The sequence below is a fragment of the Papilio polytes genome, unplaced genomic scaffold (genome assembly GCF_000836215.1).
Source record: "Papilio polytes unplaced genomic scaffold, Ppol_1.0 DF823923.1, whole genome shotgun sequence".
Lineage (NCBI taxonomy): Eukaryota > Metazoa > Arthropoda > Insecta > Lepidoptera > Papilionidae > Papilio > Papilio polytes.
This window is the reverse complement of record NW_013525281.1, coordinates 844,672-867,826: the sequence shown is the minus strand read 5'-3', so window position 1 is coordinate 867,826 and position 23,155 is coordinate 844,672. Positions and strand designations below refer to the sequence as shown.

General features: G+C 33.6%; 4 protein-coding genes across 4 annotated transcripts in view; 3 read left to right on the top strand and 1 right to left on the bottom strand.

Annotated features, from left to right (window-relative positions):
• The first annotated feature begins 607 nt into the window (after positions 1 to 607).
• Positions 608 to 11,855, top strand: LOC106102074. Its single transcript, XM_013281480.1, has 3 exons — positions 608 to 683; positions 10,172 to 10,311; positions 11,484 to 11,855. The coding sequence occupies exons 1-3, from the start codon at positions 614 to 616 to the stop codon at positions 11,853 to 11,855; spliced, it is 582 nt and encodes a 193-aa protein (XP_013136934.1). The 5' UTR covers positions 608 to 613.
• A 1,293-nt stretch (positions 11,856 to 13,148) lies between these two features.
• LOC106102073 (nose resistant to fluoxetine protein 6-like) lies at positions 13,149 to 16,270 on the top strand. Its single transcript, XM_013281479.1, has 5 exons — positions 13,149 to 13,249; positions 13,501 to 13,579; positions 13,923 to 14,026; positions 15,689 to 15,862; positions 16,111 to 16,270. Exons 1-5 carry the CDS (start codon positions 13,149 to 13,151, stop codon positions 16,268 to 16,270), a joined length of 618 nt encoding a protein of 205 aa, XP_013136933.1.
• A 187-nt stretch (positions 16,271 to 16,457) lies between these two features.
• Positions 16,458 to 17,570, top strand: LOC106102302. Its single transcript, XM_013281726.1, has 3 exons — positions 16,458 to 16,617; positions 16,700 to 16,842; positions 17,382 to 17,570. Exons 1-3 carry the CDS (start codon positions 16,494 to 16,496, stop codon positions 17,547 to 17,549), a joined length of 435 nt encoding a protein of 144 aa, XP_013137180.1. The 5' UTR covers positions 16,458 to 16,493; the 3' UTR covers positions 17,550 to 17,570.
• A 917-nt stretch (positions 17,571 to 18,487) lies between these two features.
• Positions 18,488 to 23,155, bottom strand: part of LOC106102072 (nose resistant to fluoxetine protein 6-like) — a 16,916-nt gene continuing 12,248 nt past the window's right edge. Inside the window, exons 6-10 of the mRNA XM_013281478.1 lie at positions 22,744 to 22,950; positions 22,458 to 22,574; positions 21,417 to 21,590; positions 20,787 to 20,937; positions 18,488 to 18,658 (exon numbers count right to left, since the gene is read on the bottom strand). Of these exons, the coding sequence (XP_013136932.1) occupies positions 18,488 to 18,658; positions 20,787 to 20,937; positions 21,417 to 21,590; positions 22,458 to 22,574; positions 22,744 to 22,950 (820 nt within the window). The remainder of the gene's footprint in view (positions 18,659 to 20,786; positions 20,938 to 21,416; positions 21,591 to 22,457; positions 22,575 to 22,743; positions 22,951 to 23,155) is intronic.

Genomic DNA, 23,155 nt, shown 5'->3' with positions numbered 1-23,155 from the left:
TTTTGATACTATCCACCCTACCCGGCTTCGTACGGGTCCAATGCTGATACGATAATGTGTTTATTTACATCGCAATAAAAACCTCTAAACATAACAATATTTATTTACTATGTATACGTATTTAACATATAAAGCTTGCTCTTGAATCCCTCTTTATTTTTAAAAATGCACTAAAACCCTTTACATAGTTTTATAGATCTAAGCAGACATAGAGACAGAAAGCGAGAATGACTTTGTTTTATACTCTGTAAACATAATATAATTATTTTTAGGACTTCAGAGAAAGTTTGTGTCTTTTTTTAATGTTTAATGGAAATTTTTACTTACGCTTTCATAGACATTATTTTTAATGTAGACTTTATTTCCGCGTCCAATGCGTTCGTTACTGAGCGAAGTCGGGGACATGACTAGTGAATTCAATTCTGCAGTATCCTAGCGGCCGTATAAAGTTATTTGAATAAACTAGTTCGTTACGCATACTCCGTTTAGTATCTTTTCAAATGTAAATATATTTTATTCTTGACTCATTTAAAAACATACAATAGTCCTGAACAGATGTGTTATAGTGGTCCTGGTCTATTTAATATTGTGAAAGTATTGTGAATTATTCAATATGATTGAATTATTTTTAATCTTTTTGTTTTTTCTGGACGGCGGATTTGCGATTATATACGAATTAAATGGTACGTAAATTTCTTTTTTAATTTATCCATTTATATCTGTAGAAAAATAATTCTTTTTTTAATCTATGTGATAATTTAAAATATTTATTACAAATTTTATTTATTAATTAACAAAACAATAAATATCATCAATCTATACTATTATAATAAAGCGTAAACACACACTTCTTTGTTGCCTAATGCTAGCAACTACAGCATATTTTTAAATAATTTTTTTTTTAATAAAAAGCCCTACACTTACGTCACGCTTTAGGCTATAGATTTCACGGCATTAAACTTAAGGGGTAAATATTTTGGATAAAAACCCTAATGTGGGAAAGAGATTATAAGTTGCTGCCAACATCAAGGAAGCAAGGTTGCCATGGTTTGTCATAATGTCATGTTATTTTGACAGTTGCAATTGATAATTTGACACATGTAAACAATAAAATAAAATTTTCATAATTTTGGGCGGATGAATAGCACGGGAACAGCTAGTTAATTATAATGTTTTTGCTTTTAATTTATTAGTTTATTTTTAGTTAAAACATGCCAATAATGTTTCATTTACGTTTTTGTATAACACGACAATATTTTTCAAACTTTTGATTTAAAAGTTGTATGTACCATTATTAATATAATAAATGCGTCGCACTTTTAGTAGCTTTTTTATCACGTTGACGTAGTTTTACATATCGAAACATAATAAATACCACTAGATGACATTTTCCTTTTTGAGAAGTAATGGTATTAAGTACAGTCAGCTACATAAATATGTATGCATTTAAAACTTTAGTAACTTCTAAAAGCCTTCAGTTTTAATAACACGTGTCTAATGTTTATTTATACAAGTTTTGTAAATCTATACTTCTATACTAGTAGTATTATGAAGAGGGAATATTTATGTTTTTTATTGTTTTATTGAAGTAACTCAAAAACTACTAGGCCGATTTTAAAAATTCTTTCACTGTTAGAAAGGTTATTTATCTATGCGTAACACAGGCCATGTTTTTTATTACTTTTTAATACCGCGCGAACGAATTTTCGAGCAACAGCTACATATATTTTCAGATGACTGTACTTTAGATGAAAAAATTTTGCGTGAATTACTTACTTACTTTCATTTAAATGTGTGCAAGATATAATACAAGTGTAACGTTTTATTTAACATATTGAAGGTTAAATATTTGAAAAAGTTGCAAAAATATTGATTTGCATATGTCCAATTAATTCACTACCGATAGATAAAAATGAGTAAGTTTTGACATATGATAATTAAAAAAAAACTGCATTAAAATTTACCATGTAATTTGACTTATTTAACAGTGGTAGAGTCCGCTTTAACATCTTCACACCAATGGGCCGGCTCGCCCCCAGTAATACTACGACCACACAGAAACAGGCGTGAAGTGGAAGCAATTCCTCGTTTCGTCTGATGAGTGTGGTGCCGCAGGCCTAATTTTAGTCCCTTTCCCTTTCCACCCTTTTCTTAAGAGGAAAGGATGGGAAGGAAAAGTGCATTTGACGGTGGAGGAGACGCATAGGTAGGGAAAATTCTTTATGGGCGTCTCCTCCTCCGTCAATTAAGGGTAGGCAACGCATCTGCAAATGCGGATGTTTATGGGCAGCGGTCGCTTTCCATTTCGGTGGATTCAGGTGGTCGCTTGCTTGTTTGCAAACCTTATATTATAAAAAAAAAAGTTTAAAACTTAAAAATAATTTTCAAAATCGGCTCACTACGGGCGGAGTTATGCCCTAACACACGTAAAAAACATACAGACGAATTGACCTTCTTCTTTTGGGAAGTCAAAAAAGAGGCAAGGAGAAATAGAAATTTACACGTAAACAAATGTATTTAACACGCAATATTATAGTGACCCTCATGTATTATCGACCTTCAGTCCGGAAGTTAAATTAGCCTATATACAAATAAATTAACATATTTATTACAAAACTAATGTCCTCTAAATGATGAAATACACAAAACATTTTTTATTACTTTGTGCCCTTTTATATTTCATGTATACAATCTAATAGTGGTAGACGGCAATAACGTCTGTTGCTCGTTTGGGTGCAATACCACGACCACACAGAAGACAGGCGTCATGTAGAAACAAGTTTGGAGGCCTAATTTTAGTTCATTCCACCCTTTTATTATAAGGAAAAGATGGGAAGAGGATGAGAGAAGAAAAAGGTGGCGTATGGGGACGTATCGTCTTTTTCTGTGCGTCTTCTCTGTCGATTAAAATTAGGTGACACATTTGCAATTGTGAATGTTTATGGGAGGCGGAATAACTGTTTTCTTAAACACGCGTTTAACTCTGATTACCGCGGACTGATATGGACGTCAACGTAATTTTTAACATAAATATGTATAATTTTGATTAAATACTCAATTATTTATTGGCCAAAATTTGTAAGCCCTCACAAGTAATGTTTTAAATGTAATGTAAATCGAAATGCGTAAGACTCTTGAGTCATGGTGTAAAGGACTATGGTATCCCGTAATAAAAACAATTCTACTATAAATACGTGAAATATACTGAGAATCAATTAAAAAAAATATATTAAAGAAAAAGGAAACGGATGCGTGTAAAACCGCGAGTTACTACTAGACTTTTGCGTACCGTTTTTACGTTTTGTTACCTCAGACTTGTTTTGTCACTGTTTCTGGTTTTCTTGTGAACAAAACCAATAAGTAATTAATTGGATCAACTAGTTATTAAGTCGGGTTTATATTGGCTTGATTCGAATTAGTATATGACGCGTGACTTACAGTCATAAGTACGTCCACGGAATCTCCTTCCGTGAAAATCCGCATTATATTCTAGTTTAATTTAATGTCGTGTTAGTTTTTTTGGCAATCAATTACATTCTAGAATATTTACATAGATGACTAATGAATATAAATCAATTCGTGATATAATAAAGTATCCTTTTATAGAATAAATGGTATTTTAATTGAATATCTGGGATGGTATTCGTTATCTATACTAGTACAATAAAGCGTAAACACACATTACTTTGTGGCGTAGGATGTCAGCAATCACAGCATATTTTTTAAATTCAATTTCAAATTAAATTAATTACAAAAAACCCTACACTTACGATATGCGATATGCTGTATTTTCACGCTATTCAATTTAGGGGTAAATAAATTGCAAAAATTGTCATGCAGGAGGGACTAAAACTCATCCGTTAGTATCAAAGCAAGGTTGTCATGGTAACGGTACTCTTAGACAATGTCCTTCGTTGTTATTTGCGCATTTTAATTTTGACATTATTGAAAGTTTTACAAGTGTAAATAATGAAACATGTTTCTTTTTAATGTACTAGCTTTCGTCCGCGTGGAGTTCATGAAATAAAAGTTAGTAACCTATGTGTTCTTCCAGACTATCCTCTACGTATATGCCAAATTTCATCGATCTCCGTTCAGCCGTTTACAAACTCTAACTAACATCCATCCATCTCAACTTTCGCATTTATAATATTAGAAGGATTAGTAAGAGTAAGATGGAATTGCCTCACGGAAAAAGCAAGTTTAAAATAACGGGGGTTTTCCCGCAAATAACATTGAAAGAATTTATCATAATGTTGCTATAAAATACAATTTCGGACTCATCGTAATGTGCATTTAATTCCTTTCAAGTCGTACAAATATGGTATTAGCCCGATTTGTCAACGTCTATTAGGTTTTTATCAAGGTTTATGTTTGATTTTTACGTAGAAATTTGCATTGCTAAATTGAAAACAATGCATCATCAAACATTGTATTTGTATTTAGAATAAATAAAATATGTGCCAAGTACTTTGTTTAAATTAATTAAAAGACGTTAAAAGTGACTTAGTAATCGGTAATTTGTATTGTTAATACAAAAATCAGATTTCATCATACTTCATAGTAATATTATAAATGCGAAAGTTTAGATGGATGGATGTTTGTTAGAGTTTGTAGTTTAAACGGCTGAACGGATCTCGATAAAATGTGGCAAAGATGAAGAGGATAGTCTGGAAGAACACATAGGCTACTTACTTTGTGTCTTTTTAATTCTAATCAGACGGAGTCGCGGGCGAAAGCTAGTTAATAATAAAACCCTAAGTACCTATGATCTAATGACTTTAATAAAACAACAAAATAAATACTTGAACTGTTACTTTATTTAGACTTTTTTATTTTACCCAAAATAATTTCATAATGAAAATTACTGGAATTTTTAAATATCAATTATAATTAGTGTTTAATAAAGTATCTTTTGAAAAAAACTAAAAATAACTTACTTGAATGCAAGTCCAAGTATTTAGGAAACTTTACTCAGATCGTTTATCGGTCAGTTCAATGTTAACTTGGAGTTGATTAAACCGCAAACTATTTGACATATTCGTGTAATAAATCTTGCGTAACCTTCTCAATACGACGGAAATAGTTCAAAACACGTAGAATAAGATTATTTGGAAAAATTCTTAATGTAAATAAAGAAACCTTGAATTTAGAATTAGTTGTACCATATTCTGATTGTCTTATGCATTCTTAAATCAACAAAGATGTTGAAAAAAACTGCTGAAGATGTGAAAACAACAATATGCAAAATGAATTCAATTTTAATGAAAAACTTTTTTTTTTATAACATAAAGTGGCAAACGAGCAAGCGGCCACCTGAATCCGCTAAAATGGCGAAGCGACCGCTGCCCACAGACATCCACAATTGCAGATACGTTGCCTTCCCTTATACGACGGAGGAGGAAACGCACAAAAAGAGGATATTTCCCCTTCTTATGCATCTCCTCCGCCGTCAAATCCACTTCCCTTTCACATCCTCTCCGTATAAGAAAAGGGTGGTAAAGAGAAAGGGACTTAAATTAGGCCTATTTTCTTTCCTCTTTGATATTATTTGGATTGGTAATTATTTTTTGTATTGCATACCACCGCATACCGGTTTGACAATCATTTAGTAACTAAAAGTACATTGCAATGCATCAACATTGTAATGTATGTAAAAATTTTCAAAGAGGTCCACTTGAACATTGAGTACTTGAACTTTGAAACAATAAAATGAAATAAATATGTAGTTTATTTCAAAAGTACTAGAATCTATGTCTAGTATTTAATCTATGTCCTAGCTTACTTTATCTCTTATTTCTCAAATCACTTTGCGAAAATACTAACACCCTCACTCTAGACCAGGCCTGTATCGTGAGGGTTTTATACGGTGCGAGTGTAAGGGAATTACAATGATGGATTCATAGATGTTTGTCAGAGTTACACGGCTGAACGAAGCCCGATGAAACTTGGCATAGACTTAGAGGATAGTCTGGAAGAACACATAGACTTTTCACTTTTTTAATTCTATTCAGACGGAGTCGCCGGCGAAAGCTAGTAGGTTATATTGCAAGGGTAATAGCTCGTCTAACCTTAGTTTTTATGTTAACAATTAATGTTTACTATTCAAAGGGGTAGGCAGAAGTGACTTATTTGTATTTGAGGATAATAGCAATCTCTCTTTATTAGAACACACACTGCATTTTTTGTAACATATGGTAGACTAGCTTTCGCCCGCGACTCCGCCCGAATGGAATTAAAAAAACAAAAGTGAATAGCCTATGTGTTCTTCCAGACTATCTTCTACATCTGTACCAAATTTCAACGAAATCTGTTCAGCCGTTTAGGCTACAAACTCTAACAAACATCCATCTATCTAAACTTTGGCATTTATAATATTAGTATGAAGCATGATTAAAATTTACTGATACTGTGTGCGTAAAAAGTATTGGAATTTAAATATTCACAACTTATAAACATTCTGGGGAAATACAACAAACATGAAGTACCTGATCTCAGAAAAATAAACCACGAGAAGAAAAATTGAACTTCAAGAATGTTAAAATAATTACTATTGGTTTTTATTTTTAGTTAAAATCAATGAGTTTGTTTTAAGTTCCATACAACTAATGTGTATTTTGTACTAACTGTTGCTCGCGACTTTGTCCTTGCGGAATTAAAAAAATCGAGTAACCTTTATCTTACTATTATAAATGCGAAAGTTTAGATGGATGGATGTTTGTTAGCGTTTGTAGCCTAAACATCTGAACGGATCTCCATGAAATTTGGCACAGGTATAGAGCATAGTCTGGAAGAACACATAGGCTATTTTTTATCCCGGGATAAGTTACGGTTCCCGTGGGATTCATTAATATAGTTTTTTAATGTTTACTCGATCATTCTGCAACGGTTCAACATATCTTATTGAAATTTGGCACAGATATAAAACAAAGTCTGGAGTACACATGGGATAAGCTTCATCCCCGAGATATGTCCGGTTCCCGAGGGATACGTAGCTTTTTGTAATTTATATATTTCTTATGTTTTCTCATACCACGCGGACAAAGTTGCGGGCAACAGCTCGTAAATTAATATAGCCTATCGTACTCAGTGATAATGTAACTTTTTAATGGTGAAAGATTTTTTAAAATAAGAACACAAGTTTTAGATATTATTCTACACATAAATATACATTTTTTTCTTTACAATATTAATATAGCTAAAAGTATACCAAACACCATTTTAAAATTGTTAAAATGATTTAGAGCAGGCGCACACCTTTGACTAAAATATCGCACAGATGTTGTGCGATTGTCGATTGTTTCGCAGCCAATTCAACTATTTAGTTGCATGATTAAACAAGTAGTGTGCCCACCTCCATATAAGCTTATAGAATTCAAAGCGAGTTTTATTTCATGTGCGCACACTCTTATAATAAGACTCTCTTGAAAAGATTCTCGAACTTTCAATAACAAAGTGACAAAATCCTCCATCATAAATATTTAACTTCATTAAAATGACATTGAAAAAAACTTAAATAATGATAGGCGTTCACGTATAGATAAAAGGTGATTCAGAAAACATAACCTTGAAATAACAAATGGATTTACACTGCAGACAGAATAACATTATTCAACATAATTCCGTATTTAAATATTATGCATTCAATAAAATGTGTTAATTTTTTCCTTTGAAATAGATAATATTCACATTAGTACAGTTTTTATAGAAGCTAGAGAAGCTTTGCTTAAGTTTTTACTAACAAAAAAGAATTAAATCATAATTTAATTTCAGGGTGTACGGAAATTACGTGTATTTTTTTTACCATAGATTCCTTGATAACAAAATATATTATAAATAAAAAAAAATTGCTTAGTTTTCAAAACCAACCAAAACAAATAAAACCAAAAGATTTCCGTATTTTTTACTTTGTTTTCATAATATTTTTTTTAAACATAATAGAATAATTAACTATGTTCTTCTTTGCTGCAATCTTTTTAAACTGGTCATGGCATCTTGATGACCTGATTAACTAACAGCCGCCACCTTACTTTGCTCTACTTTATGTACATTAGTACCAGAGGCTTAGCCTATTCCTTTTCTCTTTCCATTCTTTTCTTATAAGAAAAGATGGGAAGGGAAAGTAGATTTGGAGATGAAGGAGACGTATAGGAAGAGGAGATATCCTGTTTACGTACGTTTCCAGCTGTTAAGGGTAGGCAGTGCATCTGCAATTGTGCATATTTAAGGCGGATTAAGGTGACTTCTTGTTCGTTTTCCACCTTATAATATAAAAAAGAACAACCACTGCTATCTTATCGGGACAATCCATCTGTAACTTTAAGAATTTAGAAAAAAAGATTAACTTGTTTTGCATAACCACGACCGACACCTGGTAGTATGAATTGGTAGTCAAAGCGTCGTTTGTCACTAAACATTTGCATTTAAATCCTATTTGTTAAATAGAAGACGGAAATTTTTACTTATGAATCAGCGAGTTGAGATAATTTCTTTAAAACGTTAAAATACTTGTTTACCTCCGACGAACCAACATCTGAAACAAAGTTAATATTTACGTTATGACTTCGATTGCTATTTTGCTATTGAACATATTTTGATTATCATAGACTTATCCGACGGGGTTACGATGAAAGATGAACGAGCCGATTCGTGCAACAAATGTTATGTTGTCTACCACTGCTTTGAGTTAAAATTTCTGAGATTACCTTTAGAGATTTCTATACTTAAAAGAGAACTTTCTTACATTTTTTTATAATATAAGGTGGTAAACGAGTAAGCGGCGACCTGAATCCACCGAAATGGAAAGCGGCCGCTTCCCATAAACATCCGCAATTGCAGATGCGTTGCCTATACTTAATTGACGGAGGAGGAGACGCACATAAAGAGGACATTTCCCCTTCCTATGAGTCTCCTCCACCGTCATATCCATTTTTCCCTTCCATCCTTTCTTCTTAAGAAAAGGGTGGAAAGGGAAAGGGTCAAAAATTAAGCCTCCGGCACCACACTCATCAGACGAAACGCGGAATTGCTTCCACTTCACGCCTGTCTTCTGTGTAGTCGAGATATCGCACCAGGCCAACTGGCCCATTTGTGCGAAGATGCTAAAGCGGGCTCTACCACTGTTAAAACATAGAATGTCTTAAAATTAACGCTTTTAAGTTATAAGTAACTGCGTAATAACAGCTGTTCAAAAGCTCCTAAAGATGTTTGACGCTTTTCAAATTAGTATTAATATATGTAAGTACGTTATCTTTATTACCTAATTAAAATATAACCATCAGAGCTGTAACTATAGACTCATCTTCTGTTGAAGTATATTTTTATTAATTTAAGATCGATTATCATAACAAATAGACCGTTCCAGTAGAGATGTCATGAGGTCAACAACCTAAAACACGTAAATACTCATTAGCATTTATTTAATTCAGACTTTAAAACTTTCCGTTTGTTCAATGTTTAAGAATTAAAAACTGTTACCAAGGACAGTAGGAAGTGATTTAAAATATAACATTATTGACTAATAAAATCATAAAAACTAATATATAAAAACCTTACGCATTTTAATTTAAATTGTCGACGATAAAATGCCATCTAGAATCTTCGCTTCACAATATCAATTATGATTTTTTACTTTACAATACATTTATCTTACTAATATTATAAATGCGAAAGTTTACATGGATAGATGGATGGATGGATGGATGGATGGATGGATGGATATTTGTTAGCGTTTGTAGCCTAAACGGCTGAACGGATCTCCATGAAATTTGGCACAGGTTTAGACCATAGTCTGGAAGAACACATAGGCTACTTTTTATCCCGGGAATAGTTACGGTTCCCGTGGGATTCATTAATTTAGTTTTTTAATATTTACTCGATTATTCTGCAACGGTTCAACATATCTTATTGAAATTTAGCACAAATATAAAGCAAAGTCTGGAGTACACATGGGATCATAAGGATCACAAGGTTCATCCCCGAGAAATGTCCGGTTCCCAAAGGAAATGTAGCTTTTTGTTATTTATATAGATCGTATGTTTTCTGATACCACGCGGACGAAGTCGCGGGCAACAGCTAGTAAATTTATAAATGTACTAATTATTGATTTAGCCAGTCACACCATCACATTTCAACAACATCTTTTGGCAACTGATTTTAATTATGTTTTCAGATACTGAATATAATAAAATGCCACCAATGTTCCGATTGGAACCGTATGCTCCGTGCGTGGAGGAGCCCGGCGGGGTTTACTGCGCGGTGGAGCTGACCCTTGTCGCGGATGATGCCAACCCGTTGATGACAATGATCCAGGTGAGATTACAACATAATGACAGCTGGCATTTAAATGTTAGACAGTATTAGTGCTACATTTAGAAGGCTTAGCGGGCTACTGTGATCTATATGGTATGCATAATTTTTGAGATCATTTCTGACCCTTTATCAATATCCTTCCCTTATCTTTTTTTAACCTTATTAAAGTAAAATATTACAGCATTTACAACAAACATTGATTAACAAACTCTAGTCAAGGTCACTTCGCTTTCCATTCAATTAAATTGTTTAGTTACGTTGACATTTGTACAGTCACTTTAAAAAAATATATAACGTTCCGACAAAGAAATAAAAGATGGCGTTAATCGGGCATATTTGACGTATGTAAGTTCACCTCCACTAAGCGGGCTAACTGTTGTGCGATTTTCAATTGTTTCGAAGTCCAGTTTAGTTGCACAATTGAAAATCGAATAGTGTGCGCACCTCCATATAACCTCATAGGAACAAAAGCGTGACTAAACAGGTGTTTAGTCAAAGGTGTGCTCTCACTCTATGGATGTAATCATTCCTTGCATTATATTATACAAGTTTAAACATTCACTAGATGTTTAAACTTTTATGTTAGTTACGTTTTACTTTCATATTAGCAAACTCAAGGTTATGTTTCCGTCAGCACAATATGTGCATATTACCTCTAATTATTCTGCAACTCACCTCATGCATTTCCTTACAAGAAATCTTGCTATGTTAATCTTAAGTACAATTACTAATCGAGATTACTAGGAAATACCTAAATATCTACAAAATAGTAACAATTAATTCGAATAAAATTGATTAGAGTTTAAAGTTTTTAAAATTGTTTTAAAATTTAACAAACCAATAAACGTATTACTGACAAATAAAACCGGTATTTGAAATACGGTTTTTATATATTTTATTTCTCTACTAATTAATTTTATACGATTGCAAATACAAAAGGCTTTTTGATCGATCGAAAAATAGACAATCATTTAAAGAAAAAATTACAATAGGTTTTTTTTTTTATATCAACAAACGAGCAAGCAGTCATCTTCATCATTTTCGTAGAATGGGAAACATAGAAACGATTACATCTCTTTTTATGCTACTTTTCCCAGGCACTCACACTCATCAGACGAAACGCGTAATTGGTTCCACTTTTTCATGTCTTGATTTAACAATTTTATTTCTAGGAATATTCAGCAAGAAGAGAAATGCACTTTAACCATTCAAGATTACACCGTGGTATTTGCGTCACTAAAACCTGCAAAGATTATCTCAGCCAGAATACTTCTGCGGACCTGAAATTGGTCCTTGAGGGATGCCTCAATGATTCTCTATGGGCAGAATATAATTTGAAAAGCAAATTGTCAAGTGAAGTTCTTTGTAACGATTTGGATAATAAAATGGATATAGACTTTGGAGATATCGCCGTTGCTGTTATTTGTCTGTCTATAGTGTTGCTACACGTTGTTGGGAATCTGTACGATTTCTTCTATGTTCCTAACAAAGATAGGAAAGGTATGTATTATTTAAATCTAAAATTAAAATCTTGTAACTTGTAGCCAATAAATTAAAATTACTTTGAAAGTAACGATCGCGAAAGTGGTGAAATCAACCTTTTAAAATTTATTTAATTATTTCAGTTGTAAAGGTTAGAGACCAAATATTTAAGAAATCCGAAGAGTTTGTGGAAATGTTGAAATGCAATTTAATTATTATTTTAATTTGTGACGAAATCGAAATATATCACCAAATGAAAACAAAATATTATTGCATTTAAATATTTTTAAAGGTTATAAATCCATTGAAATTAATATCTAGTTATGAAATATTTTTATAGCAATTAGTTGTAAGTAAATGATAGATCTTTCCGTCATACAAATTTAATTGTTGTTAATTACAAGTAATTACACCATTTGCATTACCTTCACATGTTTTAATATTGGGTAATAAGGTAACATTTCAAGTACATTTAAAATAGTAATGAGAGATGGAAGTACAAAATCATATTCACCGATATAAACGAAATAATAACTAGAATAAGGTCGTCTTTAAACGTTAACATTTCGTATCTCTTTCCAGGAAATAAATTACTTTTATGTTTCTCGATTAAACGTAACTGGAAGAAGTTAGTGGCGCCCGCAGCTGACGGCCCCGAGACACGACTTAAACGACTCAAAGGGTTTAACGGATTACGGTAAGTTCATATCTAATTAACGCATAAAATTTATATACAAACATAACTACACAAGGAAATATTTTATCACATTTTCAGAGAAAGCTTTGTTTTTTTACTACTAGCTGTTACCCGCTACGTCCGCGCCATATTAAGATAAAAAAAGTATTACTTTAATGTCCGTTTATGTCAGGTACCCTTCAGTGAAAGTTTGCTCGAAATCGGCCCAACCCATCCATCCCGTTTTGGAGGTTGCCCATAACAAAAGCGGCTTGTGGACAGACAGACAAAATTTTTTTAAGTGCGATTTTCGTTATCAGCAACGCAAATGCATCATCTTCCCGAAATCTGGAATATTTTTATTGATATTACAAACAGACACTGCAACTTTATTCCATGTATAGACAGATTTTAAAATGTATTTTGTGTGTTTTTTTTTTGCAGGACTCTGTCAATTATTATTGTCATCATTGAACATTCCTTGTTACCAGTTGTGGTTAGTTCCGAAAATCCACATAATTTCGAAAAAGTAAGTAATAACAAATACAATTTATTTATTTATTATATACAGAGGTACTAGGGGATTATAAAATTAAGCCTTGTTATTTTTCAGAAATATTACAATCTAATCAGCCATTTATTCATCGACGGTGCGCTTGTTGTACAGACATTCTTTGTAATGTCCGGTTGCCTGTTCGCATATAATTTAGAATTGTTAGCCGAGAAGCAAAAAATAACATGGACGATGATACCAAAAGGTATCATATTGCGATGGTTAAGGTAGGTTTCTAATACTACTTTTTGAGCGCGCACATCTTTGACTAAACTATACAATAACTGTTTAGTCTCGCTTTGATTCCTATCAGCTTATATGGTGTGCACACTACTCGATTTTTAGTTGTGCAACTAAACAGTTGAAGGCTGCGGAACAATCGACAATCGCACAACTGTTTTGTATAAGGGTGTGCGCTCCCTATTAAACATTGTGATTAAAATTCTTGATAGTTTTATCGTTATTTCAAATGTTTCAGACTGACACCATCGTACGCTGTCGTTCTCGCTGTGACGACGACATGGTTAAGATTTGCTGGTTCCGGTCCACTTTGGCAGGTAAATTTTATAAGTCTATTGCTCGCGACTTCTCCCGCGTGAAATTAAAAAAGCAATACAAGATATAGTCTATATTACTCACATCACATCAATCGACCTTGTGTGAATCAAATACATACAAAAATCTAAAAATACAAATCTTTACTCTTTCTTATACCAGTATAGGTAAAGATTAGTTTTAATTTTTTCAATATTTTACATTTTTCGACTTTTATCTATCGCCGTAAATGCGTTGAATCAAAATCTGGAATAGTCAATATGTGAGAAACAATGCTTTAAGATTTTTAACATATATTTCTGACATTGAAACCACGGTATGGTTGACGTCGTATTCATTTTACAGAGCACAGTTGGCGTGGAAGTAAAAGACTGTCGTCGAGACGGCTGGTTGAACCTGATCTACCTCAACAATTACATAGACGAATCACAATGTATGCCTCAGACATGGTAATTATATTTTAAATTAATTATCGCCTAACTGATTAGACTAGTTCCATAATGTTATCTATAGCTAAATCAAGAATTATTTCCAGCCGTCACTCCGCTCTGTCCCCACGTGAGAATAAAACGTTTCAACCGTCTCACCTTTTAGTCTCACTATCAACAATAAGGTGACAGATGGAACCGCTATGAAAAAAATAAGTTCCCATCGTCCCTTCTACGCAAGAAGTGGGACGGATGAAACTTTTTATTCTCACGTGGGGACTGAGCGGAGTGACGGTTGGAAATAATCCTAAATCAAGGCTTTTTATGTGTCCTTAGTTCTCCTTGATCCTCAAAGTGAATTAGAATCAGGATTACGTTCGGCCACTTTTATTGGATTTTTAACTTTGTTCATTCTAGATTTTGTTATAAGAATTATTTTTAATAACCAATCAGTTTTTATACATGTGTCGTTTTTAAATTCTTTATCTTATCGTATATCTTCTACGTCTTGCTTTGATTGAACATTAATGGTTTTATTGAATTGCTTATTGGAAATATCTTTGAGATATTTTATGATGCGAATTTGAATAATCGATTAATGTTCCGTGAATTAACTTGACTCAATACAAAAAAAATTAAGCAAAATGACAAAAGGACATCGACTTCTGCAATGTGGCTTTTAAACTATTTTTTTTTTCATACATTTGAATTTATGATCGACATATACGTATACAATAAGATTTGTTTTGTTATCAAGTTTAAACTGGTTTTACAATTCTTTAATAGCATAATAAAACATAATTAAAGAAACATTTTAATTTTATCCAATCATTTCCTTATCCCACTTACGTAGTATTAATGCACCAGGTTTTTGTCGCCATATCGATCTATTTAGTGATTACTCCCTTCTTGATATCTCTCACGCACTGGCCTACCTCTACCGGTATTCCCCTCCACATTCGAAATTAAAGTTCTCCTTGTTACATTTTTTATAACAGAAGATAACAAACACGCAAGCAGCCACCTGAATCCACCGAAATGTAAAGCGACCGCTGCCCATAAACATTCGCATTGCAGATGCGTTAAGAGGACACTTCCCATTCCTATGCGTCTCCTCCACCGTTAAATCCAGGTTTCCTTCCCATCCTTTCCTCTTAGACTAAGACTAGGCTCCCGGCACTACACTCATCAGACGAAACGCGGTATTGCTTTCACTTCACGCCTATTTTCTATGTGGTAATACCATGGTATTACACCGGGCGAGCCGCCACATTCGTGCGAAGATGTTGAAGCGGGCTCTACCACTGTTAACATTTCATACTTCCCTCCTCATAACATATCCGTACCATGCTAAACTTGTACTCGTACTCCTTTTCTACTAATATCATAACTGCGAAAATTTAGATGGATGTTTGATAGAGGTTGTAGCCTAAACGGCTTAACGGATCTCGACGATATTAGGTAGAGATTAGATCAAGAGGATACATTGTAAGCACAAGTAGACTACTTGCTTTTGTTTTTTTTTTAATTCTACGCGAACGGAGTTGCGGGCGAAAGCTAGTATTTTATAAACATATAAAAAATAACCTTAGCCTTATCACCTAAATTATGTAATCGAAAAAGAACCATACAATGTTTAAGATTTGATAGTAAATTTTAAAAGCTTTGTAATTTTATTTTCAGGTACATCGCAGCAGATATGCAGCTGTACGTGCTTGGACTTATAATCTTCTGTTTGGTGACGACGGCGGTCGCCAGACGTGTCGTCCTCACCTTGCTGTTCGTTGTCAGCGTCATCATCCCCGCCTGTCACACTTACTTCCAGAACTTGGACGCTGGATTGATCATTTCTCCAGAGTACGTATCAACTTGAGAATTACGGTAACATTAGTTTTAACTTTTCTTCTTCTATTTTAGAGGATATCCCCTCTGTAATATAAGTACTATGAATACCTCATCTTCATCTCTCTACGCTTTGCTCTACAAAGGGTCGGCAGCATCAATATTTCTTCTTTAGTCTTATTACGTTTGTCTTCTTTCATACAAAACATCCATTCTATCTCGATTCTTTTAGCAACTAAGACTACTTATGGATAATTTTACAGATTAGTTCGTGATTACTTCGTTAAGGATCCGACTTTTAATCACACGTACAAAAGAGGTCACACTAACTTAGCAAGTTACATAATGGGTCTCAGTCTAGGAATGTTGATCTACCACTTGCAGAAGAACGACTTCAGTATTGATAGATTTAAGGTAAACTAAAATGTTTACTATTTTTTTCATAACATAAACGCTAACAGATTAGTTAAAAGTACGGATTTCCGATTACTTGCTGGTGGGATCGATTCCCTGATCATTGTTTCTATTGATTACATATTTTACAGGAAACTAATTCATAATAATTTTAATATTTTGATTTCAGAAATATAAATATCTTTACTGGGCAACACTTCCAGCTATACTCATAGTTCTACCTTCGGGATCTATGTTTTATTTCTACGAAACCGAAGCTCCGATTTACTTGAAAGCAATATTTTCTGGAATAGCCAAACCTGTATTTGCTTCGATCATTTGCGTTATCGTCTTTGGAATGGCCTTTAAATTAGAAAGTAAGAAAATATTATTATATATCTATAAATGACCAATTGTCGACGGACAAACAGGAATACTAAATGAGGATTAAAATTTCAGATGTGTACCGAGGTATATTAGAATGGAAAGGCTGGGCGTCACCAGCTCGGGTCTCCTACTGCGCCTACATTCTGCACGTACTCTTTGTAAGAACGTTGACAGGCTCACGAACGACTTTGATGCACGTGTCAGTAGCCCATATTGTAAGTTCCATTTATAGACATTAACAAGGTAGCTAGTGAATTAATAACAATTCTCTAAAATCGCTTGTTTCGTGATCATATAGTAAAAAATAACGGTAAAAACGGTGTGTTGCCTATCCTTAATAGAAGAGAAGTACATATATTAGCTGGTGCTCGCTACTTCGTCCGCGTGAAATAAACAAAACAATGAAAACGTAGCTTTTGTTCCTCAGTGATAACGTAGCTTTTATGGTGAAAGAATTTTTTGGTCCAGTAGTTTTCGAGTTATTTCAATACATACAAAAATACAAATCTTTCCTTATTATAATAATAGTATTGATATTTCACTTTTCTATGTGTCTTCTCGGTCAAATCACTTCTTCATAAGAAAAGGATAGTAAGAGAATCTAAAGTTAGTCCTCCTTCACACTTATTATAGTGCAGCATTATTTCCATTTGCCGCGTGTCTTCTGTGTGGTCATAGTAAGGGGACAAGCCTGCTTATTCCTGCCTAGATTCTATTGTTACTGGCGTCAACTAAATTGTTATTTTATTTTCAGGTTTTAGTATGTCTGGGAACAGTAGTGATTACATACTTGGTTTCTTATCCATACTGGTTACTGATAGAAGCACCATCGATAGCTTTATCTAAAATAATTTTACCTTTAGCCAAAGTGAAGAAAGACATTGAAAATGATCCTTCAAAGAGGGAAAGGAATCACGCTTAGGGATGCTGTACACGGGTAGCTGCGAGGCATCATTTTATAGGCGAACCAGTTAACTGTACTCAAGAAGCACGACCGTGTATATTAGCCCTTATAACTAAGATCCTTTACAGTGATAGAACAAGATATATATGGAGATTATTGTTGTAGAAATAATTCTAGGAATATTTTCATAGTGTATTAATTTGTACAAATAGATGTAAGCTAGAAAAAATATATTCTTAAGTAGCATGTGCTTAATAAGTATAATACTTATTTATTTCAATTTGATGAAGTGATAAAACTTTTAAAAACAGTGATAAATATTACTATTAAGTAAATAATATTTTAAGAAACTATAGAGTACTTAAAGAACAATAAACTAGTCTTAGTAATGTAGAAAAACGCTTAAATGCAAATGTAAATATTAAAAAATAGTAAAATAATGTGTTTTTTTTATATATCCTCTAAGTTTAATAGTAACACATAAAAAAAACTCAAAATCCTTTTCCACCTAAAGTTTAATATTTCATATTTCTTAAATTAAATAAATAACATTAGATTTTTTTTTATAATATAAGGTAAGGTTTGCAAACGAGCAAGCGGCTACCTGAATCCACTGAAATGGAAAGCGACCACTGCACATAAACATCCGCAATTGCAGATGCGCTACCTACCTTTAATTGACGGTGGAGGTGACGCACATAATGCGTCTCCTCCACCGTCAAATCCACTTTACCTTCCCATCCTTTCCCTTTTAAGAAAAGGATGGAAAGAGAAAAGGACTAAAATTAGGTCTCCGGCACCACACTCATCAGACGAAACGCGGAATTGCTTGCACTTCACGCCTGTTTTCTGTGTGGTCGTGGTATTACACCGGGCGAGCCGGCCCATTCGTGTGAAGATATTAAAGCGGGCTCTACCACTATTAGATTATATAATTTATATGAACATCTCTATTGCTATAATTTTTCAACGATAACATCGATATTATCATTTTTCTTAACTTTATTGTGCTTCTTCGCCGGCGTCTCCAACCAAATCTTGACTAACTGGTTTACTGGCGCGTCGATCACTAACCAAATTATAGTCCCAGCAATAAATGATATTGTTACCATACCTAAAACTGGCACCTAAGAAAAAATTTTTTTTTAAAACACTAAGTTGTTCAGTATAGTGCGCGCGAATGAAAATGAAAAATGAAAATGAATGAAAATTGGGGTTCGGACTACCCATCTTGCGGTCGAAGGTTCGAATCCCGCCATTCGATTGTCGTGAACCATATCCTAGCACAAGCCTACAGCTTAGTTGGAATGGTCAAAGAAAATATAAAGTAAAATTAATAAAAATCTACTGTTATTACAAAAATAGTACAAAGACCACTAAATATACAGTCGCGGAAAACAGTAGTGTACCACTAAACCCTTAATTTAATAGTGTCCAGTGTGACGATAATCTAATTAAAAAAAAAACATATTTAATCCATATTAACATATTGATATTTTATTTCCAAAGATATGACCACAAAAAAATATGTTTTTTTTTTCTACAAAAATGCTCCGTTGAATTTGGGGGTAAAGAGAAATAGCTTTAGCTATCAACGTGTCAATCTTTACCTCTTTAAAATTAATAGCAATGAGTTGAGCAAGCGAAAGGATAATCAAAATCAATCAGCGGAATACAACAATTTTTTCATACATGTTTAAAAGCTGCCTTTTGTTTATAGTTCCGTCGTCAAAATGCGTACAAATTCAAGCGACATTTTGTACATCACTATTTTTCTCGACTGTACATTTGTCTTATTAAATCGATACAAGACTTTTTTGCCATTATGAGACGCTACATTTTTACCAATTTACATTTAAATAAAACATCACTATTTTAGAGTACAATTATCTAAAAGTGTACTTACGATTGTTAACAATGATATACGAAACGGTTGCGTTGAGTTGCCTATAACAATGCGTAGAATGACTAAATGTATCAGATACGTTCCGTATGATACTCGCGCTACCCACGCCCAGCCGTCCGACTCAAAAACAGCACGATAAAAGTCTGAAAAAAAAACCGAGAATACAAAAATATAACTTAAATATAGTCTATTCCCGTGCTGCTTCATTGGCATAAAAACTAAGGGCCTGTCCCATCACTGGCTGATAGAGGCTCAGATAGCTTAAACGTCACTGTAATAAGGTATCAAAATCCGATATTTCCATCACATATTTTACACGTTGGATTGTTATCAGACAATTTAAGATTTGGTGGGACACGCCCTTAATCACACTGTTTATATTTCATAAAACTTCATTTGCAAATTAAAATGCTTTAAGGCTTTACCATTGGCTAAAAATTACCTGCGTGGCTTTTGTGCCTTTCTCGCATGACATTTTTTTACAAATGATTTACCCCTCAATTAAATAGCGTGAAAATATTTACTATATATAACATCACATAAATGTAGAGCTTTTTATTAAAAACTAGCTGTTTCTCGCGACTTCGTTCGAGAAATTAAAAAAATAGCTTATGTTTCTTGCAGATAAATTACCTTTGTAATGGCGAAAGAATAGAAGTATAGATGGATATAGATTAAATACTTACTGTCAAATTTAAAAACCATGCCTAGAATTAAAGTAGCAAACAGTGTTCCCAGCACAGGCCGCAGAAATGTTTGGAATGCCACGCGAATGTACAAGGGATAAGGAGGACCGTCCATATAGTTAAGACTGCTAAGAAGAAGCATTCCCACACAGCAAGGAAGTGTAGCCCAGTAAATAGGTAAAAGCTTCTGTAAACATGTATTTAGACAGTTAAATTAAAACAAAACTCGACTGTAACTCTAACATAATTAATTTTAATTAAGAGTTATCTTAGAAATATCACACGAATAATAAAATATTGCAACCAAAGAGATTCATAAAATAACAGTTGACGGAGGAGACGCACATAAAGAGGACATTTCCACTTCCTGTGCGTCTCCTCCACCGTCAAATCCACTTTTCCTTCCCATCCTTTCCTGGTAAGAAAAGGGTGGAAAGAGATAGGGACTAAAGTTAGGCCTCCGGCACCACACTCATCAGACGAAAGGCGAAATTGCTTCACGACTTTTTTCTGTATGATATTGTTGCTGTTTCTGTGTGGTGTTCTTCCAGTACTGCTGGGGGCGAGCCCTGCAGTGCGAAGATGTTAAAGCGGGCTCTACCACTGTTACATTTTGGAATAAATTATGAGATTTTAGGAGATGTCCATATAAAATTTAGTTACCTTATATTTATCAAGATTGAAATCTTTTTTCTGCAAATTGTGTATGAGAGCTCCGAGAGCCAATCCAATCGCGAAACTAGGAATATTAGTGTGGGATGCCATATACAGATAGTTATAAGCTGTGTCCTCTATAAACAGTTGCATTAACATCCTAAAAAATACAAAAATATTTTAACAAAAGACTTTTGGGTCTTCTGATGAGTGTTATGAACAGTCTCTTTACAGAGCGTGCGTAGATGAACGTTATGTTAAACTGCATTGTCATTAAAAGTTTTTCAGACTGAGAGCTTGAGCACAACTTGGACTGTTTAGTCACACAATTTTTTAGTCGCACGACTATTTAGTCGCACAACTTTTTAGTTGCACAGCTGTTTAGTCTCGCTTTGATTCCTATGAGCTTATATGGAGGTTACACTACTTGATCTTAGTTGTGCAACAAAACAGTTGACTGCGAAACAATCGACAATCGCATAGTTGTACGATAGTTTAGTCAAAGGTGCGCCCGTTGTATAATATAGAGCATAGTCTAAAAGAACATATAGGCTTTTTACTTTTGTTTTTAAGCCATACAAACGAAGACAGGCATGTTAGTGTTCTATATGTTTTTTAATAAATAAAAATTATAATTACCTAGGTGATATCGTCATCAGGAATGTTAAGTCGTTGAAGTATATCACCAGTCCTGTTACAACAACTCCAACGGCGAAAAACATCGCCAATACAATATTTCTCCAGTACGAGTTTCTGATTAACACAAATATTGCCAATCCTACACAGTACAAGTGTAAATCGGCAGCCAGATACCTAGCGAAAAAATAAACTATTTTTATACACATCTATACTTTTATACTAATATAATAAAGCGTAAACACTCATTACTTTGTGGCGTAGGATGTCAGCAATCACGGCATATTTTTGAATAATTCTTTCCTTAATAAAAAATCCTACAATTACGATACGCTTTGGGCTATACATTTTCACGCTATTAAACTTAGGGGGTAAATAAATTGGAAAAATACAAACATGTGGGAAAGAGACCATAAACTAAAAGCTGCCAATATTAAGGAAGCAAGGTTTAACAAATGTAAACAAAATAAAGTTTTTACAATTTTATGCGGATCAAGCCGCACAGGAACAGCTATTTTTTTAATAAAACCTCCATAGCAGAACAAACATTTGTAATCAAAATTATGAAAAAAAAAACATTTGTAAAATGGTGGTGATTAATAACAAAACAATATGATATCTAATCCATGTTCAAATTCAAAAAGGATTAAACATTATTTTATTTTTTTTTTATTTTAAAATCTGTTAAACTTGCAAAATACTAACCAAAAAGAACTGAATAACATTGTTTGAACTTAGGTTTAGAGCGCGCACATCTTTGACTGAACAATTTCACAACTGTTTAGTCGCGCTTTACTACTACAACTAAACAGTTGGGTGCGAAACAATCGACAATCGCAAAACAGTTGTGCAATAGTTTAGTCAAAGGTGTACGCTCGCAGGTTGACCAGCGTTTTACTCGGAATTTCCATTTTCAAAAGACAGAAAAATAACGTCATCCTTATCAATCTCTTTGGAAAAAGAAGAGATAGCAATAATTATTTTACCAACATATCAATCGAAAGTCACAAATAAGCCGTGATATTTTTGTATGAAAATACTCACCATGTTTGAGGCATGCATTGTGAATCGAATTTGTAGTTTCGTAAATAGAAAAAATTCCACATCCAAGAGCGCCGGCAATCCTCTATTTCTGTCCAGTCCAGCAACTGAAAGTCCAATCTCAAAGGTTACAGTGACGCTGGAATCTTATGCTGTTATCGCACACATTATCTTTAAGTAAACAGGGACAGCAATATAATCAAATCCTATCACTGTATGAATACCTACACTTAATATAGAAGCAAATTATTTGAGCAATAGAATGTCATATTTCCGTGATAATCGATACAATTTAGAACCTATGACCAAGGTCCTTAAGTCTGTTTTTCGTAAGTTCGTGCCAGTGTTGTACAATCTTGAGCAATTCAGACAATCAATAAACCAATGGTTGAAATTACCCATTCGTGTTAATATTACCTGCACTAAAGGCCCCGATGAAATAAAACGTAATAATGTTGATGTAAATGCAAGAACGACAGCAAATGACGGTGTCAATCTGGAACAAAAACACTAGCATAAATACCTATATCTGTTATTTCCAAGGCGTATAATGAACATAAATTAAAACGACTAAGTCCTACTTGAGATCGGTATTAACTTTAGGGTAGATCGCGGTTGGAGGTGTTCCAGGGCAATGGATTGAAAAAGAATTTTAAAAAGCAGCATTATTTAACACTATATGCATGTAACATCCCCCTTCC

Coding starts and splice junctions, on each gene's coding strand:
- LOC106102074 (XM_013281480.1), top strand. CDS start 614: ATGATTGAATTATTTTTAATCTTTTTGTTTTTTCTGGACGGCGGATTT. Junction 684..10,171: donor GATTATATACGAATTAAATG/GTACGTAAATTT, acceptor TTATGTTTTCAG/ATACTGAATATAATAAAATG. Junction 10,312..11,483: donor CGTTGATGACAATGATCCAG/GTGAGATTACAA, acceptor TTTTATTTCTAG/GAATATTCAGCAAGAAGAGA.
- LOC106102073 (XM_013281479.1), top strand. CDS start 13,149: ATGTCCGGTTGCCTGTTCGCATATAATTTAGAATTGTTAGCCGAGAAG. Junction 13,580..13,922: donor GTTCCGGTCCACTTTGGCAG/GTAAATTTTATA, acceptor TTCATTTTACAG/AGCACAGTTGGCGTGGAAGT. Junction 14,027..15,688: donor CAATGTATGCCTCAGACATG/GTAATTATATTT, acceptor TTTTATTTTCAG/GTACATCGCAGCAGATATGC.
- LOC106102302 (XM_013281726.1), top strand. CDS start 16,494: ATGTTTTATTTCTACGAAACCGAAGCTCCGATTTACTTGAAAGCAATA. Junction 16,618..16,699: donor AATGGCCTTTAAATTAGAAA/GTAAGAAAATAT, acceptor TTAAAATTTCAG/ATGTGTACCGAGGTATATTA. Junction 16,843..17,381: donor ACGTGTCAGTAGCCCATATT/GTAAGTTCCATT, acceptor TTTTATTTTCAG/GTTTTAGTATGTCTGGGAAC.